Raw genomic sequence first — 17668 nt, forward strand, 5'->3', positions numbered from 1 at the left:
TAATTTCAAACCTTAAGCACATACTTTCAAACACACAAACTCCTCTTCTGGTTGTTGTACTTGGGCCATTTTGTAAATCTGAGGTGCAGGATCAGCATCTTCATAAATTAGTCTTGCTCAGCATCTTGTGCAATAGATGTATTTTTTCAGTCTAAAGAAGTGTGGTTGCACTTTTCTGAGTTGAACAGCTACTGTGTCACTGGCCAAACACCATGACATACAGATACCAGGGAGCTACAGAAAGGTAGAGAATGTTGTGATGGTGAGCAGGAGTAGTGTTATAATAGTCATTACTCTAAACTGATAAAGCATCTTGAATGGAAAAAGAGGATGGAGATTAATCAAATTAATTTCTGTTCCTGGCAGGAAAACTTAAGCAACTTTTCCTCTTTCATTATAATGAATTATAATAGTGATTGTTTTGGGAACACTGTTTGCCCAAGTAGAGCTTCTCTGTAAGTTCAGAGAAGACACTGTTGCCATTGTGATCTTATAGATAACACCCCATTGGTTTTTGGTAATGCAGGATGGGGATGGTGACCATTTAAAGCATCCTTTTATATCACTACTTTCATGATCCTGAAATACACTGAGGCTCATTCCCATTTTTCCTGGCCCTCTGTATTCTGTAACGTAAGTATGAGATGTATGAATTGTTTGAATCTCTGGAGGCTATAGTTCAGAAGAAGGAACTGGCAAAGCCATCCTGCCTAAGAAAACCCTATAAAATTCATGGAGTCACCATACATTGACAGTTGACTTAAAGGTACATACACACACAGGCTTGTACTTATCTTTTTCTGTCTTACAGGTATTTTAAGTCTCCTGGAACATGGAGAGGAATACACATTTTCTCTGCCTTGTGCGTATGCTCGGTCAATTTTAACTGTCCCTTGGGTAGAACTGGGAGGAAAAGTCAGTGTTAATTGTGCGAAAACAGGATATTCAGCAAGTATTACTTTTCACACAAAGCCATTTTATGGTGGCAAGCTTCATCGGTAAGTATTTAGTCTTGTTGGCTTTGAATAGCATATACTGCAAAATCTATTGAAAATACTATTTTTCTATGGTAGTAATATGGATATACTGTATATTTGAAAGAGCTTTTGTGTGGCCTTAAGTACAGGAATGCATAGTGACTGTGCTGCTTGTTGATACTTGGTGCAACCAAATAGTTCCTTGTTAAATATAGGCGCGTTACAGACCGCCCCTTTGGGGCGGCCTGTATGCGCACCTTTCCCCGCTGGATCGGGGCCTCAGTGGCCAGAGCGGCAGCCGCTGAAGCCCCGATCCGCCGCAGCCTGGAAAGGGGTGTCCTTGGGGCTTCAAGCCCCAAGGACACCCCGCGGTGGCGGGGAGAAGGAGAAAGGGGCCATTTGGCCCCTTTCTCCTTTGGTCCGCTGGGCGCAGCCGTCTGAAGGCTGCGCCCAGCGGACCAAACCAGGAAGGAGGGAAAGGGCGCCCTGCCGTAACCCCAATACGTCACAACCGCGCCGCCTCGTTTTGAGGCGGCGTGGTCGTCACGTATCGATGGCGGCGGCCGTGTGGAATGGCTGCCACCATTTTGTGTGCGCACAGCGCGCATTAGGGTTAGGGCTGTGCGGAAGCACCGCCCCGTCTTAACCCTAGTACGCGCTCTGCGCGTACTTTTTAGCCCGTATGTAACAGGCCTTAGATATTGTATGAGAGAAATGTATTTACTATTGCTTGAAAGGCTGACTTGACTTGAACATTATAATTTGACTTGGCCATGTGGTTACTGGGAGATTCTCAAAATCCAGGAAATTTAACATCCATTTGTAGCACATACCCCCCCCCCCCCCCTGCTTCCTTTGGAATCCAATGAGTCTCCATCCTTTGTGAGGCCACAGGCCACTTTGTAGACAGAAAATACTGAATTTTTCAAGAAGCCTCCCTGCTTTACATTAGGAAAATGTTAGGTGGTGTTGTGGTAACATATGCCAATCCAGTACCAGTATTAGGGAAAAATTTTGTTCACCTTTGTTGGAGGTAGAAACCTCAAATAGTAAACAGTCCACTGGCCAGAAGAAGAAGGTTCCAGCCTGCAAGAAATACCCCTCAATACCATCTGAGAACAAAGAAAGCAAAAGGCAGGCCTATGACTAACAACTTCAATTTTTTTCTCCTGTATGGTTTTTAACACCTGGTGAAGAAGCCAGTGGAGCTTCAAAAGCTTGCAACATGTATATTGTGCATTTTGGTTGGTCCAATAAAGATACCATTGTTTGGACGTTATTGGATTTGCTATATGACCAACACAGCTACCCCTAGATGATAGGAACTGTAATCCTATATAAATGCAGCATGGGTAACCACCCTATTTAACTCTTGGGTTTTAGAGTTACTGGTGAGGTGAAGCAGAATGCTACCAACACTGTGGTTTGTAGAGTGCAAGGTGAATGGAATAGTATCCTTGAATTCACCTACAACAATGGAGAGACAAAATGCATGGACTTGACAAAATTGTCTGTGACAAGGAAACGAGTGCGACCCATTGAGAAACAAGGGCCGTTTGAATCCAGGTAAGAGAAAATGTCTCATGTTTTTATGGCAAGAGCTTGATTGATGTGCATTAACACCTTATATTAATAAGTAGCACTGGGCTGTGGAATTCTTCTCCCCTAACCTACCTAGAAAACGGCATGATAGGATCGCCTTAGGGTTGCCATAAATTTGAAATGACTTAAAGGCACTTTACAGCAGCAACATGTTTGTTTTTATGCTTGAATTCTCTCTTGCTTCCCCAAGTGGCTGTAATTGGCTAATGGGTTATTTCTATATGAATGTTAGCCAGTTGGATTAATTAAAGCAGTGAAGGTTGAGAATGCCTTATCCAAAACGCTTGGGATGAGAAGTTTTCCATATTTTAGATTTTTTCCGATTTTGGAAAATATAAATACCTCTATTTGTATACACACTGTGAGACATAATAAGGCTGGAGAGAGACTGAGGATCTATGAAATGGTGGGAGGCATAGATCCCCATCATTTCACTGATCTTCATCTCTCTAGCTGTGTCTCTTTCCAGCTTCACAAATACATTAAAGGTATGTACTATGCTACTTGTGTTGTAGCTCAAAAGGTTTTGGATTCTGGAGTTCTTTGTATTTTGGAATTATGGACAAGGGATACTCAACCTGTATTCTCAAGAAAGGTTTCCCTTTTGTAAAGCACTACAATCTTCCAAGCGTCCCAGAAGTATCACCTGAGAGAAATGTTTGTTTGTCACCATTTGGCATGCCAGGGCTTCCAGGGCAGTGTACAGCAAATAAAAAAAGATAAAACCATTTAAAAATAAAACAACAAAAACAACTTTTAAATGAATATAAAATAGTCCAGTATTGGCTACCTATGAGAAGCACTAGAAGGATGGATTAAGCCTGATTTTTCTTGAGTTTCACAGCCAGAATACTGTTGAGGAGAAAACTCTGGCCCACATACTCACTTATCTTACCCTTCTGTGGTGATGATGGGAATCACAACAGGGATAAACCCCAAGGAGAAACTTCTCTGCAAGTGAATGCATATTAAAAGCCTACTTAAACAAAAAAGTCTTTGCCTGCTAGTGAAAGAATACCATGATCAGTGCTGCCAAATGCTGCTGACTAAACGGGGACATATTGTCCATTTCCCAGCATAGGTAATCTGCCAAGGCAATCAATGCTGTTTCTATTCCATAGCCAGACATCAAAACAGATTATAAATTATCTAAGTAATCAGCTTTATACAATAAGTTCTGCTGCCATCACTTGTTCTAAGATATTACTTAGAAAAGGAAGATTAGAAACTAGTTAATTATCTGGGATGGTGGAGCTTTGTGAAAATCTCTTCAACAGCACTGTTATAATTGATGATTTTAGAGAAGATGGAACATAGCCATCTTCAGAAGTGTTACAGCTTCTGTCACACAATCAACCAGCCATCCACTGGAAACTCTAATCAGCAATGATGGGCATGGTTCTAACTCACAACTGGTTGGCCTTATTTCTCCAAGCAGCTTGTTCACCTTATAATACTGAACAAATTGCAACTCATCCACCAAAGCTGTGCAATGGCAGGCCTGTTACCTCTGTTTTTATTTATTTATTTATTTGGTGTGGTCCAATTCAAAATGGATCTGACCAATTTTTTTCACAAAACACTGGAAATTCAATGCTGCAGATTTCTTAGGATTCTTTCTCAGTACTCTGAGGTATATAATATCTTCTTAACTATGTGAAATGACTCTGCTAGATAGTATTGATTCTTTGCAGCCCTTACTGACAATGGATCCCTAGTCGTGTTTCGTTTGATTAGTCCGAAGCCTTTATCTCTATAACTCTTGTTGTCTACCCAAGTGCTTTAGTGCCCTGAACTCCTCAGAACACCAAGGAGTTTGTGTAGTGCACCCAAGTAAAGAATGCTTAGGAGGGATTGTTGCCCAGGTCAACTGGAGTGTCAAGAAGACCACCAGCTCTAGCAGCTGAAAAGTTCCCAGAACATTCAGGAATCCTTCTGGATCCATTAGTGTCTGAAAATGGATTTAAAAAATTGGTCCCATTCCAGCAGGAGGCCAGGAGTTCCATCATATCCAGACTAGTAACAGTTTGCCCATGACAACAGAGTTCTTTCAGCTTCCTCTATCAACAGATTACCTTCATCAGGGTTAGCAAAACCATATCAACATGTGACATCCTGCAACATGTATAGTGCCAAATAATAATTAAAACAAGCCTATAATTGCCATGGAAGCAGTGAAGTCCTAAGCTGGTCCTAATGGGTTAACCTCATCATGAATATTAACATCTCCCAGTGTAATAAATTTGCAGGCGGTTTCTGAAACCACCTCCACCATTTCAGGGAGGAGGAGTTTGAGCATCAGGAGATATCCTGGTCATGTCTCATTACCCTGTCACCGGGTATTTACACTCAAATCCTGTAGACTAACGTACAGGGTACCTCAATAGAAGGATGGACTGACAATAGATCAATGGCACTCTACCTCCTGCCTGTTGGATCTTTCCTGCTGCTGTGCTGGAATGTCATTCAACCAGGTTTCAGTGACACATGCAAGATCAACTCAAATCTTGCACCATACAGCTTTTCTCAGTCAATAACATAGCATTAAGCAGCAGTACTTCTTGAGCTGATAGTTCCACTAGAATAGCCAAGAATCTCTTGCTTTGATAGTGAAGTAGAAGAGCCACAAGATATTTCCTCCACTTTCACCTCCATTGTGATGATTTGCATCCACAATCATATTTTCTTCTGCCTGTTATAACTGAAATATCTTTTATGTCCCTTATATATTACTGGTCAGCTGCTTGGCAGCTGTAATTTAAATTGCACTGAAAATTTTCCACCCATTGGTTAGAGAGGAAAAGCACTTTCAGAATGTGGCATTTTCTTTTGCCTGTCTTCCAGTCCACCTCTTTCTGTCCATATGAGAAGAAAAGGAAATGATAGTTGTGAATTATCTTCAATTGTCAGGGAGCCATTAGATATTGACATCTCACTGATTTTCTGAGAGAGCTTATAAACAGTTTTAATCCTTATAATGCAGGAAATTATGGCAACATGTGACAGAATCCCTGAGGGATGGGGACATTGATAAGGCAACAGAGCATAAGAAAGCCCTTGAGGAACGGCAGAGAAATGAGGAACGGCTCCGAGCTGAGACAGGCACAACCTGGTGCACTAAGTACTTTGTTAAAGATGTAAGTAACTAAATCTTTATTAAAGATGTAAGTATTCTTGCTTGTTTAAATAACTCTTAATGGAGTGGTTGTTGTGCACTTATGCTGTAGTAGGCAAACACATCGTTCAGCTTGATCACCTAAAAACTAGGTCTGCAGCATGGTATAAGAATGAAGGTGACTTCCACAAGTTGACATTCTACCCATGCTGTTGATTTAGCTTATGATGATGGATCTTAGGTGGGAGGCTGAGATTAAAAGAGTAGAGGTTCCCTAAAGGTGAGGACAGGAGAGAGAGCCTTCTTGGTGGCTGTTTCCACGCTCTTGAATGCCCTTCCTTGGGTGGCTAGGCTTTCCCCTCCCTGCTGGCCTTTTGTTGCCAAGTAAAAACATTTTTATGCCCCAGACTTTCTGTACATCATGCATAGTGGGGTGGTTTTATGGAGCAGGTGGGTTTTTAGTCTGTTTTTAACAGAGTATATGTTATGTGATTTTATATATGCCGCATATACTCGTGTACAAGTCAACCTCATGTATAAGTCGAGGGATGGTTTCAGGGTCATATGACCCAGGGATAGGTCAAGGGTAAAACTTAAGGCGCTATAAGGAAGGATGGAAAGGAGGAAATACCACTTCCGTCCCTCCTTCTCCTTCTCTGGACCTTCCCCAACCAATTCCCAGGTGCTGGAGGAGATGTTTTAACATCGGATTGAGAAAGGAAGCAAGTGGATTTAAATGGAGAATTGTTTCCATGGGAAGCAAGGTCTTGCAAAATGGACTAGAGACAGAAGCAAGTGGTTTTAAATGGAGAGTTTTTTTCCCATAGGAAGCAAGGTCTTGCAAAAGGAATCAGAGAGAGAAGCAAGTGGATTTAAATAGGAAATCAAGTCTTGCAAAATGGAGCAGAGAGCAGAGATTTTTCCATAGGAAGCCAGGGCTTGCAAAACAGAGCAGAGAGAGAAGCAAGTGTTTTTAAATGGGGAATTTTTCTGATAGGAAGCAAAGGCTTGCAAAACAGACTGGAGGGGGAAAGAATTGGTGTTAAATGGAGATTGTGACATCAGGCTTGCTTGCTTTAGGACCTTTCTAAGCACTACTGATGTACTGATTCTTATACAAATACCCCAAATTTTAGAATCAATTTTGGGGCATAAATTTCTCAACTTATGGTTGATTATATATGGTAGATATTTTAATTGTTTGAATTTTATAATAATTTTAAAGGTTTTATCTATGAGCTGCCTTTGGGAGGGAGAAAGGCAAGATATAAATGAAATAAAATAAATAAATAAATTTATACTGTAGTCTGAGAAAATCCAAAAATGGTGAGTGAAATTAGTCTCTAACACCTTGGGTACATTTTGGCGCTCTTTGTACCTTGTCAGTTTCATAGTGGTTTCCCGCTTTGAGAAGAAAACATGATAAGATTCAGCCTTTCATGGTCTTCTTCTACCTCTGTTGTTTAGTGGCTATTAAGAGGAGATCTTTATTTGATATTAAGCTGACCATTCTTCCCCAAGTTGTCTGGACAATGGAAGCTATGGCTTATAAATTATGCTTATGAAAACCCTCCAGCTATACTGAGATACTGTGGCTTTGTTGAGTCTCAGCGAAGCAGTGTCCAGAGCTGTATACAGGCATGTTTCAGTTAACAAAGCAGATATCTTCCTGAGCATTTACTACTCTTACAGAAAATTTGGTACAGCGGCAAAAAGAACATGGAAAGAACAGGGATAGGTTCCTACATTATAAAAAATAAGAGCACATCAACATCTTTCAACACTTTTTTTATCCATACTAACAATATGCATACGTGAAATGAAGCAACAAAGTCAAGTAAGCCTTGCCCAAGTAAACAAACACATTTGGACCTTCTTGAGACTACTGATGCTTTATCCAAAATGCCTCTGGGGATTATTTTTTTCTTTCACAAATCCTCACTTTTTTATAATTTCCATTTTGGTGGCCAAACTTACTATTTTTATCTTTTTGGCCTCTTTCTGCCTGTTCTGCTTTTTATACATGCTCAATAAGTGGTTCTAGAAACAGCTGCTATTTACATTGACTGTTGCAGGGCAGCCAACAAAGCTATGGTAGGGTTGATTAGAGCAGAATCCCATTCTTTCCCAGATCAGGCATTTTTGCATTGTTTACTGCAGGCACCCTGCTTTACCCAACAATGAAAGTCTCTGTTTCTGTCTTCCCTCACTCTCCTTCCAACGCCAGTGCTTCTAAAGAACTAGCTAGACAGACAAGGAGGAAAGAGGGGCATTGGGAAGGTGTAAAAAGACTTCATTGGTAGAGGTTTTTATTTATACTATTTGATGCTTAGGAAACTTAGCATTTACTATAGAATTTGTTTGAACAACTATTATTTAACATAATCCTGTTCTCTGTTTGAATTGCAGGGAGATGGCTGGGTTTATTATAATCCCCTTTGGAAAAGAATGCCTGCCATACAAAATCAAGAAGTGGACACAAATTAGGTGGCATTCGATCAACATTAATCTTTACTTTTGTCTAATTCCTGCAACTTCCAAAATGCTGTATCTCATTTAAGGATCCTTTGGGATTTTTATATAATTGCACAAAACTAAGTAAGCATAAAGGCATAAAACTGCTAGGGCACTTTAAAGTTGCAGAAAAACGAAAGGTAAGAGAAAGTGAACCTTGCCAGATACGTTCCCCCTTCCCTCCCCCACAAAAAATATTTTATAGCAGTCAAGAACTGTATAATGTGTTCTTTCTAAGCACACCCTGCCGCAAAAGCTGCCTAAGGTGTTTTTAAAAAACAAAACAAAAATGAAAACTCCTCCTAGCAGCAGTGGTGTTTGCAGCTGCTGTGCTTTTTTACCCAAGTGGATTTACCTCTGGAGTAATACCTGAACAGTGTTTCAGAATGAGAATCACTCATTACTGAACTCCTCAGTGCCCATGTAAAAGGGGGGAACCACCTTTTGCTGCTCTGAATTACCCTCACTGGAAACATTGAAGAGGAAGCTTTTGATAACTTTGACCTTGGAATCAGTGTTATGAAATGTCTGGATCAGGACTTCATGCTTTCTAAAAACTATTCTTCAGAGGCAATATGTGCATGGCTGTGGACAATGCGGGATTCATATAAGCCACATTTTTTTAAAAAAAGAATTCTAACATGGATTGATCACTTTGGGGTTTTTCCTATCTCTGAAAGGGTTAATTGGAGAGGAAGACGAGTGTGAGACTCAAATTCAGAGTAATTTTTAACTACAGATTTTCACCCCAGCCTCATTTCCTTAATGAATTGTTCATGATTGCTTCATGTTGTAAATACTGCAAAGATGCTCTTTTTCAAAAGACCAAGGCCTAGACCGGAATGATGCAAACTTTTTAAAAAGTTATATTAATTTTCTTTAACTCTTTGCTCACCTTCTCCTTGAATCATCTCTGAGATAGAGTCAGTGTTATAGGCTGTCCAGGCAAGTAATCCCATTTGTCTTCACTGTATATTCAAAGTCAAACACCTGTGCGTGCCCATTGAGTACAAAGACTGTCACTTTGATTTTTCTATAGAACCTGAAAAGGCTTGTTTTTTGCTATGAGACTGCATACATAGCCAGATGCAATCTGATATGAGCAAGTCACATTCAGGTAAAAATGTTCTTTGTTTTTTATGATACCAATGTTTTATGGAAGTCTAAGAATTGCTGGCAATTAAGAATATTACTGATTTCTGGTTTTCATTCTTGTTATTACTACAAGCTACCTTAATTTTTCTAAGAGTGGTGCCTTACTCTGTTTCTTCTGATGTAGTCTTCCAATCACTGTATATATCATAATCTGTCAATTTCTGGTTCTTGTTAACAGTGAGAACCTCTTCCTACCATCATGAAAGCTTATGAATTCTGTGTGTGTGCTGGTCAAGTGTTTTGATTTTTTCCCCCTTCCATATTAGGGGACGTATCTGAATGCATCCTAGAGTGATTAAATAACCCTAACTCGTTTTACACAAAGGCTAAAAAGTGTGCAAAGAAAGAAGCTGGGGGTTTTATGCACAAATGTTGAAATATCCTTGTACCTTTTTTTTTCTTTTGCTGTGAAATGCACTGAAATCTTACTGCGAATAGTGTATAATTCCATGTGTGAGAAATGGGAAAGGGAGGAAATAAAGCTACCAAATGGAACTCCTTGTTTTGTCTGCTTTCATAAGAATCAGGTGATATACGCTGATGGTTGGTCCATAGATTATGGAAACTGACTTTCTAGCTCACACTCAATTGACTTTAGGTGTCCTGACAATCACTCCTCATCCCTTTGTTCGTAAAATTCTCCTTTTTTTTCTGTGGTTGGTTAGATTTTTTAAAAAATAATTGATCAAATTTTTCCTTCACAGATTGCTTGCAGAGCTTTGCTAGTAGGATACAATTATCTTGTGAAATAATTAGCAAGATAACAATGTATATGTATGTTACAATCAGGGCTACAGGGGGAGGAAACAAAATAAGGGCATTGCCCCCTCCCCCTGAATAAAAATCTCCCCATAGGTTTATTCTTCAATTCCCAAATTTCTACCACTGAAGTCACTGAAACTTCAGTTGAGCATGTAGAAGAAATACAGTTAAAGTGTCCAAAGAAAAGGGATGGACAGTTACCAAAGGATTGTGAACACAACAAATATAAGAGTTCTGGGTGTGAATGATTTTCAGTTTCTCACTTTTCTCTGAAATGCTAGAAATATGGAGACTGAAGGGAAATTTTTTTTGAAGGGAATTCTTATTTTAGGAGCAAAATGAGCCCTCCCATAGCTGCACTGCCAGTAGTTACAGTTGCGTTAAACAACCCATTCAAAATAAGACTGACTTCTAGTGCCAGTTGTAAAACGAGGTAGACATTTGTCTGCTTTACCATCTGCCAGTGCAGTAGATTGTGAGTTTTAAAAGACCCTTTGTAGTTCAATGTGAAAAAAGCATTTGTACTACAAATAAATCACATTGGTTTCAGTGGGACTGCGTTCCAGGTGCACAGCATGTTACAGGACCCAGAGAGACCATGCTTGTGCCTAAAGCATTTGCAACTCCTTGCCCTGTCTCATGTGATGAAACAAATTGGACCCTACCATCCAGTGGTTTAGGGATGGGGAATCATCCTTCTCTCAAGATGCTCTTGAACTGCAGTTTCCAGCATTCCTCCCCATCGGTTGTTTTGGCTATGGCTGCTGGAAGTTGTAGTTCAGCAACATCTGTAAGGACACATAATGCCCAGCCCTGCATTGGTGGCATTTTGGGCAGCATATTATACGCTTGTGAGAAGGAGGTGTGCTGAAAACTCCTGGAAGCTTATCTGCTCTAGAGACGTAGAGAGAACTTCTTACAGGACAGGTAAGACACACTCTTCTTGTGGTTAGATAAAATGTGGGTTCTGGCTGGGATGGAGAAAATACCCTGTCTATTAAAAATTAAGGAAAGAAGGTTGCAGAAGACACTTCAGGAATGGGTTTTGTTTCCTACCCTTTGAAACCCAGTATTATATTGACAATGGCCTGTTACAGACAGTCAAAATAAACCTGCTTCGAGTCACAGTGGAGGTATGGTGTTTCAATGATGCATGCATCCTAAGAGTCCAGAAGCCACACCAAAGCCATGCTCCAGACTGGAGCGTGGCTTTGGGGCGACTTCGGGACTCTTAGGACGCATGCATCATTGAAACACCATACCCCACTGTGCCTCAAACAGCTTATTTTGGCTGTCTGTAACAGGCCAATGCTTTCTTTTATCACACTGAGTGATGTACATGCTGTCAAAATATGAAGTTATAGTAAAGAAATTTTATTTTATAGTATTTTTTTAAAGAACAAGTCGTTTCAGCTTTCCTGATTGACATATCATTCCTTTTTTGTGTTAGCCGTGATAATTAGGATTGAGACTATGCCTTTCCCTGCATATGATGAACTTTGCTTTTTTGCTAATTTTAAGAAAATGTAAAGTCGAAGGCTTTCACTGGCCGCATCCACAGTTTTTTGTGGGTTTTTCGGGCTGTGTCCCAGCACGATAGCGGGCAAAACGTCAGAAAGAAACTCTGCTAGAACATGGCCACAACCCAAAACCCACAAAAACTACAAAAGAAAAATGCTCTTGGTATGGATGACTTACAACTAACGTGGCAAGAGTGGACATTTAACTCACACAATTCACTTTTCCTTCCCCTTCTCCCCATTGAAGTCCACCCACCCTCATTCCTCATGTGTTCTGGACATTTCCCAACCATGGGACAACAGAAGGGCATATGGGACTTCAGGAAGAGGAGAATTCACTCCCTTTCTCCATTCCATTGACAGAAGTTGCTTCATCAATGAAACACACTCATTAGTTTTACCTAGTAATTTACATTTAAAGTAAGTACAAAATGATTATATACTGTGCTAAACATAACAATACATAATGGACTGGCCTTTCGTATACATATAGAAAGGGTCCTGCATTGAGGACACAGATACTTCACGTTCATGGAACTAGGATGTTTATCACACTATCTCTTAAAGAGGTACTATTCCAGGTGACTCCTCAAGCTGCCTCCTGTTGCATGCTGGATGGCAGTTTTAAGGAGGGGTATTTAGAATTCTCAGGCAGAGAAGTTCAGCTCCTAAAACTGCCAATCCCAGCATGCAACAGGAGGCTGCTAGAGGAGTCACTGGAATAGTACCTCTTAAGAGCTTGTCTGATAAACCCTAGGTCACAGTTGTGCATTAGTGAATGTACTACTCGCAACTGAGCAGCAAAGCAATGTGAAATGCACATCTGCAATACTAGATGTACAGTACAGAGATACTGCATGCGTAACTTGGGGACTGGACAGATTTCGCCCCTAATGGAGACTGCAGCAACCTCCAGGAGGCTTAAAAAAAATCCTCCTCAGCGAGTTTTTAGGCTGCAATGGGGTGCCGTTGCCACGCTCGTCACCATGATGTGGCACGTTTTGAGCATTGTGCCACACAGATTCATCATGGTGCACCCCAAGGGACAGGCGTACACCATGATGGTGGCCAGGGTGAGTGGTAGGGTTGCGAACATGTAAACACTCAGCCACCATGCACCCTATTTTTGGGCCCAGGCTGGCACTTCCTTCAACTGAATATAGACTCTACAACAGACAAAAATACCCAGACACTTCTGTAAGGGAATTTCGGCATGTATGAGTCACAAACAAAATGTCAACCAGATTCAATTTAATTCTTCAGGAACTAAATGGTGGGATATTGAGAGTTTTGTCTAGCAGTGTGCCCATGGACACGCTTATCTTTTTCTTCAGTCACTAGTGATGTTCCTGACACATTCTGATTTTCTTCTGTGGACAACCATTTTGCTGTATCATTGCCAAGCTGTTGTTGTTGAGGATACATCACAATGCTGTTCTGCATCAGATAAGCCGTTCTGCCACACAGTGCTGTGAGTCTAGCTTCAGGGTCATGATCCCAGCTTTCGTAAGGTGTCACAGAAAAATGCATTCCCTGCAGTAAACAAGACAGATGTGAGGTTAGCAAACTGGAGCCAGAGGAAAGTAAAGTAATTTGGCATCAAAATAAGGAACATGTAAGATTCCTTGCTTCCGACTTTCACTTTATTTCCCTGATGTAAATATTGTCCAGTTCTCAAGGAAAGGAAATTTTAATCTAGAATTTTCAATTTATTAATGACCTATAAGATAGCTTTTTTGCTAGGTAATATTTCTTTGAGGTGGTATAATTACAAATGATACTATTGCCTAATTTAATGTATTAGTATAAACTTGATTCTTACAAGTGCATTTCCAAAAGGATAGCAATTAAGGAAGTATAGAGTGATTAAATACTACTTGATCTCACAATTGCCAAGAGATGTCATGGCACTACCCTTCTGCGTGGTGGGAGTGTGGTGTGTGTGAGGCACCTGCTGGTAGGATGTCCCATGTCAGACAGGCTTTTGCTGAGCAGCTAGACTAAATGTGCCAAAAAGCTACAGGACAGCAGCAGTAGTGGAGGGTGAATGATTGAAGAATGAGTGGCACTGTGCTAATGCGTCTTATTGCACAGAGAAGGCAATGGTACACATTCCTGAAGTCTTTACCACGAAACCACTGATGAAAAAACCAATTGAAACAAGAGATAGTCCAGAAGATGAACCACCTGAGTTGGATGGCACTCAACAAACTACTGGGAAAGAGCTGAGAACACTATGAGTAGCATGGATAATGTCCACAACTGGACTCAAGCCGAAGGACGTTCAGCTGTTGATGTGCTAAGAGGTGGAAAGAAAGTCTGAAGCTGCATAACACATATAAGGAACATGAAATTGAGAAGCATGAATCAGAGAAGCTAGACATACTAATAAGAAATGGAACATAAACATAACAATACTTGAGGTGAGTGCACTAAAGTGCACAGAATGAAACCTTTGATGGAGATAGTGTTTTACTCAAGAAATGAAAATCTAAGAAGAAATGGGGTGTCATTAAGTAAAGGAGAGATAAACATAAGCAGTCAGGATATAATGCAATTCGACCAAATAATATGACATGTTATGCTCCAACTACAAAGGCATAAAAAGAAGAAACTGAAAGACGCATACTGATGTGACACAAAAAAAAATAGATAATGCGAAGAACACTAAACCAACCATCATGCTGAAATACAACCTGAAGACCATCCCTGTGAAATTTAAAGATAATGTAAACAATAAATTGTACTGTCCGGACTGAGCCAGAACCTGGACTGGAGCCAGAGACCTTGTCATGGAAGAATGCACCAGAAAAAAGAAGCCTCAATAGATGACAGTGATACTCTTCAAGCAGTTAAGGACAGACAAGAAGCAACAAATAAAATAAAGAGTCAGAACCCTGAATGCAACTGTTCAGCAAGAAATGCTAGATGTCCAAGCTGAGTTCAGGAAAGGAAAAGGCACTAGAGATCATATTGAAAACATATTTTGGATAATGAAGTGCGTTAAAGGATTTCAGAAGAAAATCAGCCTGTGGTTTATAGATTATAATAAAGCCTTTGATAATCTAGATCAGGGGTAGGCAATCTGCGGCCCGCGGGCAGATGCGGCCCGGCGTGGCCTTGGGACCGGCCCAGCCCGGTCCTGCCGCCGATTGCTGCCGGGGCCTTTGGCGTTCGCGCGCGAGGGGCATGGTGGGGCAATTGTCTATAGAAGCCTCAGAAACATGCATTTATCTTAACATTTTTTTAAAAAATCAGCAAATTTTTTTCGTGTCCTACTTTTTTATTTAAAAAGTGCCCTCCATTTGAAAATTTTGTCCAACATTGGTCCTGGTTTATTTATTTATTATTTAATTTATTTTAATTATTTAATTATTTTTCCCCCCCTCAGTTGTCTGAGGGACAGCAACCCGCCCCCGGCTCAAAAGGGTTGCTACCCCTGCTCTAGATCAAGAGAACTACGGATTGTTTTTAGCTTGGTGTGCCACATTTGATTCTTGGTGAACTGTACTCAGGACAAAAGGCTATCCTCAAGGCAAAACACAGTAGAGTCTCAGTTATCCGACCTTCGGTTATCGACGTTCTGGATGGGCGCCTCAAAAAAAAGCATGGAACATTGGATAAACCATTGGGACAAAAGCCTTCGCCTTGTACCCTCCCCCCTCCCTCCCTCCCCCCTTGTCCCCTGATTACCTCCCTTCTTGGGCCAGGCCTCTCCTCGGGGCTTCATTTTCCTCAGGAAGGGAGTCCAACTCCTTCGCTCAGAAACAAGCCGAGAGACTGGGGCTCATTCAGCCGCCGAATCCTCTCCTTCCCTGCCTCTTCCCTTTCCCTCAAAGGGCTCCAAAGAGCCCTTTGGGGGAAAGGGGCAGTGGGGGGAAGGGGAGACCGGGCGCTTGCCCAGGCCTCTTCATCCCTGCCTCCCTTCCTCTTCCCCAGAGGACTCCAGGGAGCCCGTTGAGGGAGAGGAAAGGTCCAGGACAAGAGGACGGGCCGAGGCCTCTCTTCTGTGCCGAGGCCTCTTCCTCCTGGCTTGCCTTTCTTCACCCTGAAAGGGCTCCTGAGAGTCCTTTCAGGGTGAGAAAGGCCAGGAAGGAGAGGGTGGGCAGACTCCTCCTCCTCTCTGGGACCTTGCTGGTCCTGAGGCGTCCTTCCAGGGATGCCTCAGGTCTGGCAAATCTCCTCAAGAGGAGAAGGGGTCACGGGCTGATTCCTCCTCCCTGCCAGGCTTTGCTTTCCCTTTTCCCCTTTCCTTTCCTCAAAGGGCTCAAAAGAGCCCTTGGGGGGGGGGGGAGGGCAAGGAAGATCAAGGAAGAGGAGGACCAGAGAAAACCAAGTTGCAAAGGAAAGAACTGGCCGAGCGCCCAGTCCTCTCCTTGTGGCTTGGAACCTCACCCTCTCCCAGCCCGGGCAGACTGTGCCCCCGCAGAGCCAAAGCCGGGCAGAAGCCGCCACAGAGGAAGAAAGAAGGAGTGAGGGAAGGAGATGGGAGGGAACGAGGGAGGATGGAGGGAAGGGAGGAAGGAAAAAGGAGGAGAGGGAGGCGAAGGACTTTTGTCCCAATGGAGGAGTGCGTGCATGCGTGCCCATCATGAGGACAAAATGACCCTCCGGATTATCCGACCTTTTTGGATATCTATCCATCGGCCCTCGTTTATATCGGATAACAAGACTCTACTGTATAGGGAAACTGATGATTTCAATTGGAAAGGGGGTCAAGCAAGGCAACATTTTATCACTCTTATCTATTAACTGTGTGCTGAACATACTACATAAAGCAGGGATAGACTCAGAGGAAGGAGGCCGGAAATTGGAGGAAGGATCATCAACAATTTAAATACACAGATGACACCTTACTACTAGCAGAAAATAGCAAAGACTTCTCATGATTATTGAAGAAAGTGCAAAGAGAGATTTAGAGTGGAACATAAAAAACAAAATAATGGCCCCAGATGATTTACATAACTTTAAAGTGATAATTAAAGACATTGAAATAGTTCAAGATTTTACATACTTTGGCTTAATAGTACGGTCAAGAAATCAAAAGAGGACTAGGACTTGGAAGGGCAGCTATGAAGGAACTACTAGTCAAGATCCTGAGGTATACAGATATATAATTGAAGACTAAATTTAGGACTGTCTGTGCCATCATATTTTCTATTTCTGTGTATGATTGTGAATGCCGAACAGTGAAGAAAGCTGATAGGAAGAAAATCAACTGATTTGAATGTGCTGGAGAATATTTCTGTGGATACCATGGATTGCTGAGGGCAGGGAACTGTCTAATTAAAAATAATAATTGTAAGTCGCTCTGATAGCCTTTAGGGCTGAAGAGCGGGGTATAAGTACCATAACAACAATAATAAAAATAAATATATTATTTAGAGCAAATCAAGCCTGAACTTCCTAGAAGTCAAGACTGTTGCACTTTTGACATATCATGAGAAGACATGACTCACTAGAAAAGACAGTAATGCTTGGTAAGGTAGAAGACAATAGGAGAAGAGGAAGACAACATTTCAGATGGATAGACTCAATCAAGGAAGTCATAGGCTGCAAGACCTGTTGACAATAGGGTCTCATTCATAGGCTTGCCATAAGTCAAAGTCAATATGACAGCAAAACAACAAATTTGTAACTACACAGTAAATTCTAACATTGTGTTAGATAAGTGAGAGATTAATCCAGGTGTACAGGTTTGGTGTCAGATGAAAGCAGCAGATAGGACTTTCATTCCCTTCCTAACTCCTTTCTCAGCCTTGGTGTGATTAGGTGTAACACTCAGTCCTTGGTACAACCTGAATCACAGATAAAGCTGTAATAAGGTTCCAAATTTAATCAGAGTTTGGAGATGCAGCTTGTTCCTGCTTTCTTAACTACAATAGGAGGACTACAGAATTCCCTTCAGAAAAGGTGGATAGACAAGGAGAGAGGGGAGCTACAGTTTGAAAAGAACAACAAAACACAAGAAGATTTGGCTGTTGACCACAAGAATCCCCAAATCAAACATTAGAATTTATAGT

At 41.4% G+C, this 17668-nt stretch overlaps 1 protein-coding gene and 1 pseudogene across 1 annotated transcript in view; one reads left to right on the plus strand and one right to left on the minus strand.

Annotated features, from left to right (window-relative positions):
• Positions 1-9858, plus strand: part of OSBPL11 (oxysterol binding protein like 11) — a 65192-nt gene extending 55334 nt beyond the window's left edge. Inside the window, exons 10-13 of the mRNA XM_042474214.1 lie at positions 812-998; positions 2361-2543; positions 5563-5716; positions 8104-9858. Of these exons, the coding sequence (XP_042330148.1) occupies positions 812-998; positions 2361-2543; positions 5563-5716; positions 8104-8181 (602 nt within the window). The 3' untranslated portion in view covers positions 8182-9858. The remainder of the gene's footprint in view (positions 1-811; positions 999-2360; positions 2544-5562; positions 5717-8103) is intronic.
• A 3124-nt stretch (positions 9859-12982) lies between these two features.
• The window catches only part of LOC121926025, a 52534-nt pseudogene continuing 47848 nt past the window's right edge, over positions 12983-17668 (minus strand).

The sequence above is a fragment of the Sceloporus undulatus genome, chromosome 1 (genome assembly GCF_019175285.1).
Source record: "Sceloporus undulatus isolate JIND9_A2432 ecotype Alabama chromosome 1, SceUnd_v1.1, whole genome shotgun sequence".
Classification (NCBI taxonomy): domain Eukaryota; kingdom Metazoa; phylum Chordata; class Lepidosauria; order Squamata; family Phrynosomatidae; genus Sceloporus; species Sceloporus undulatus.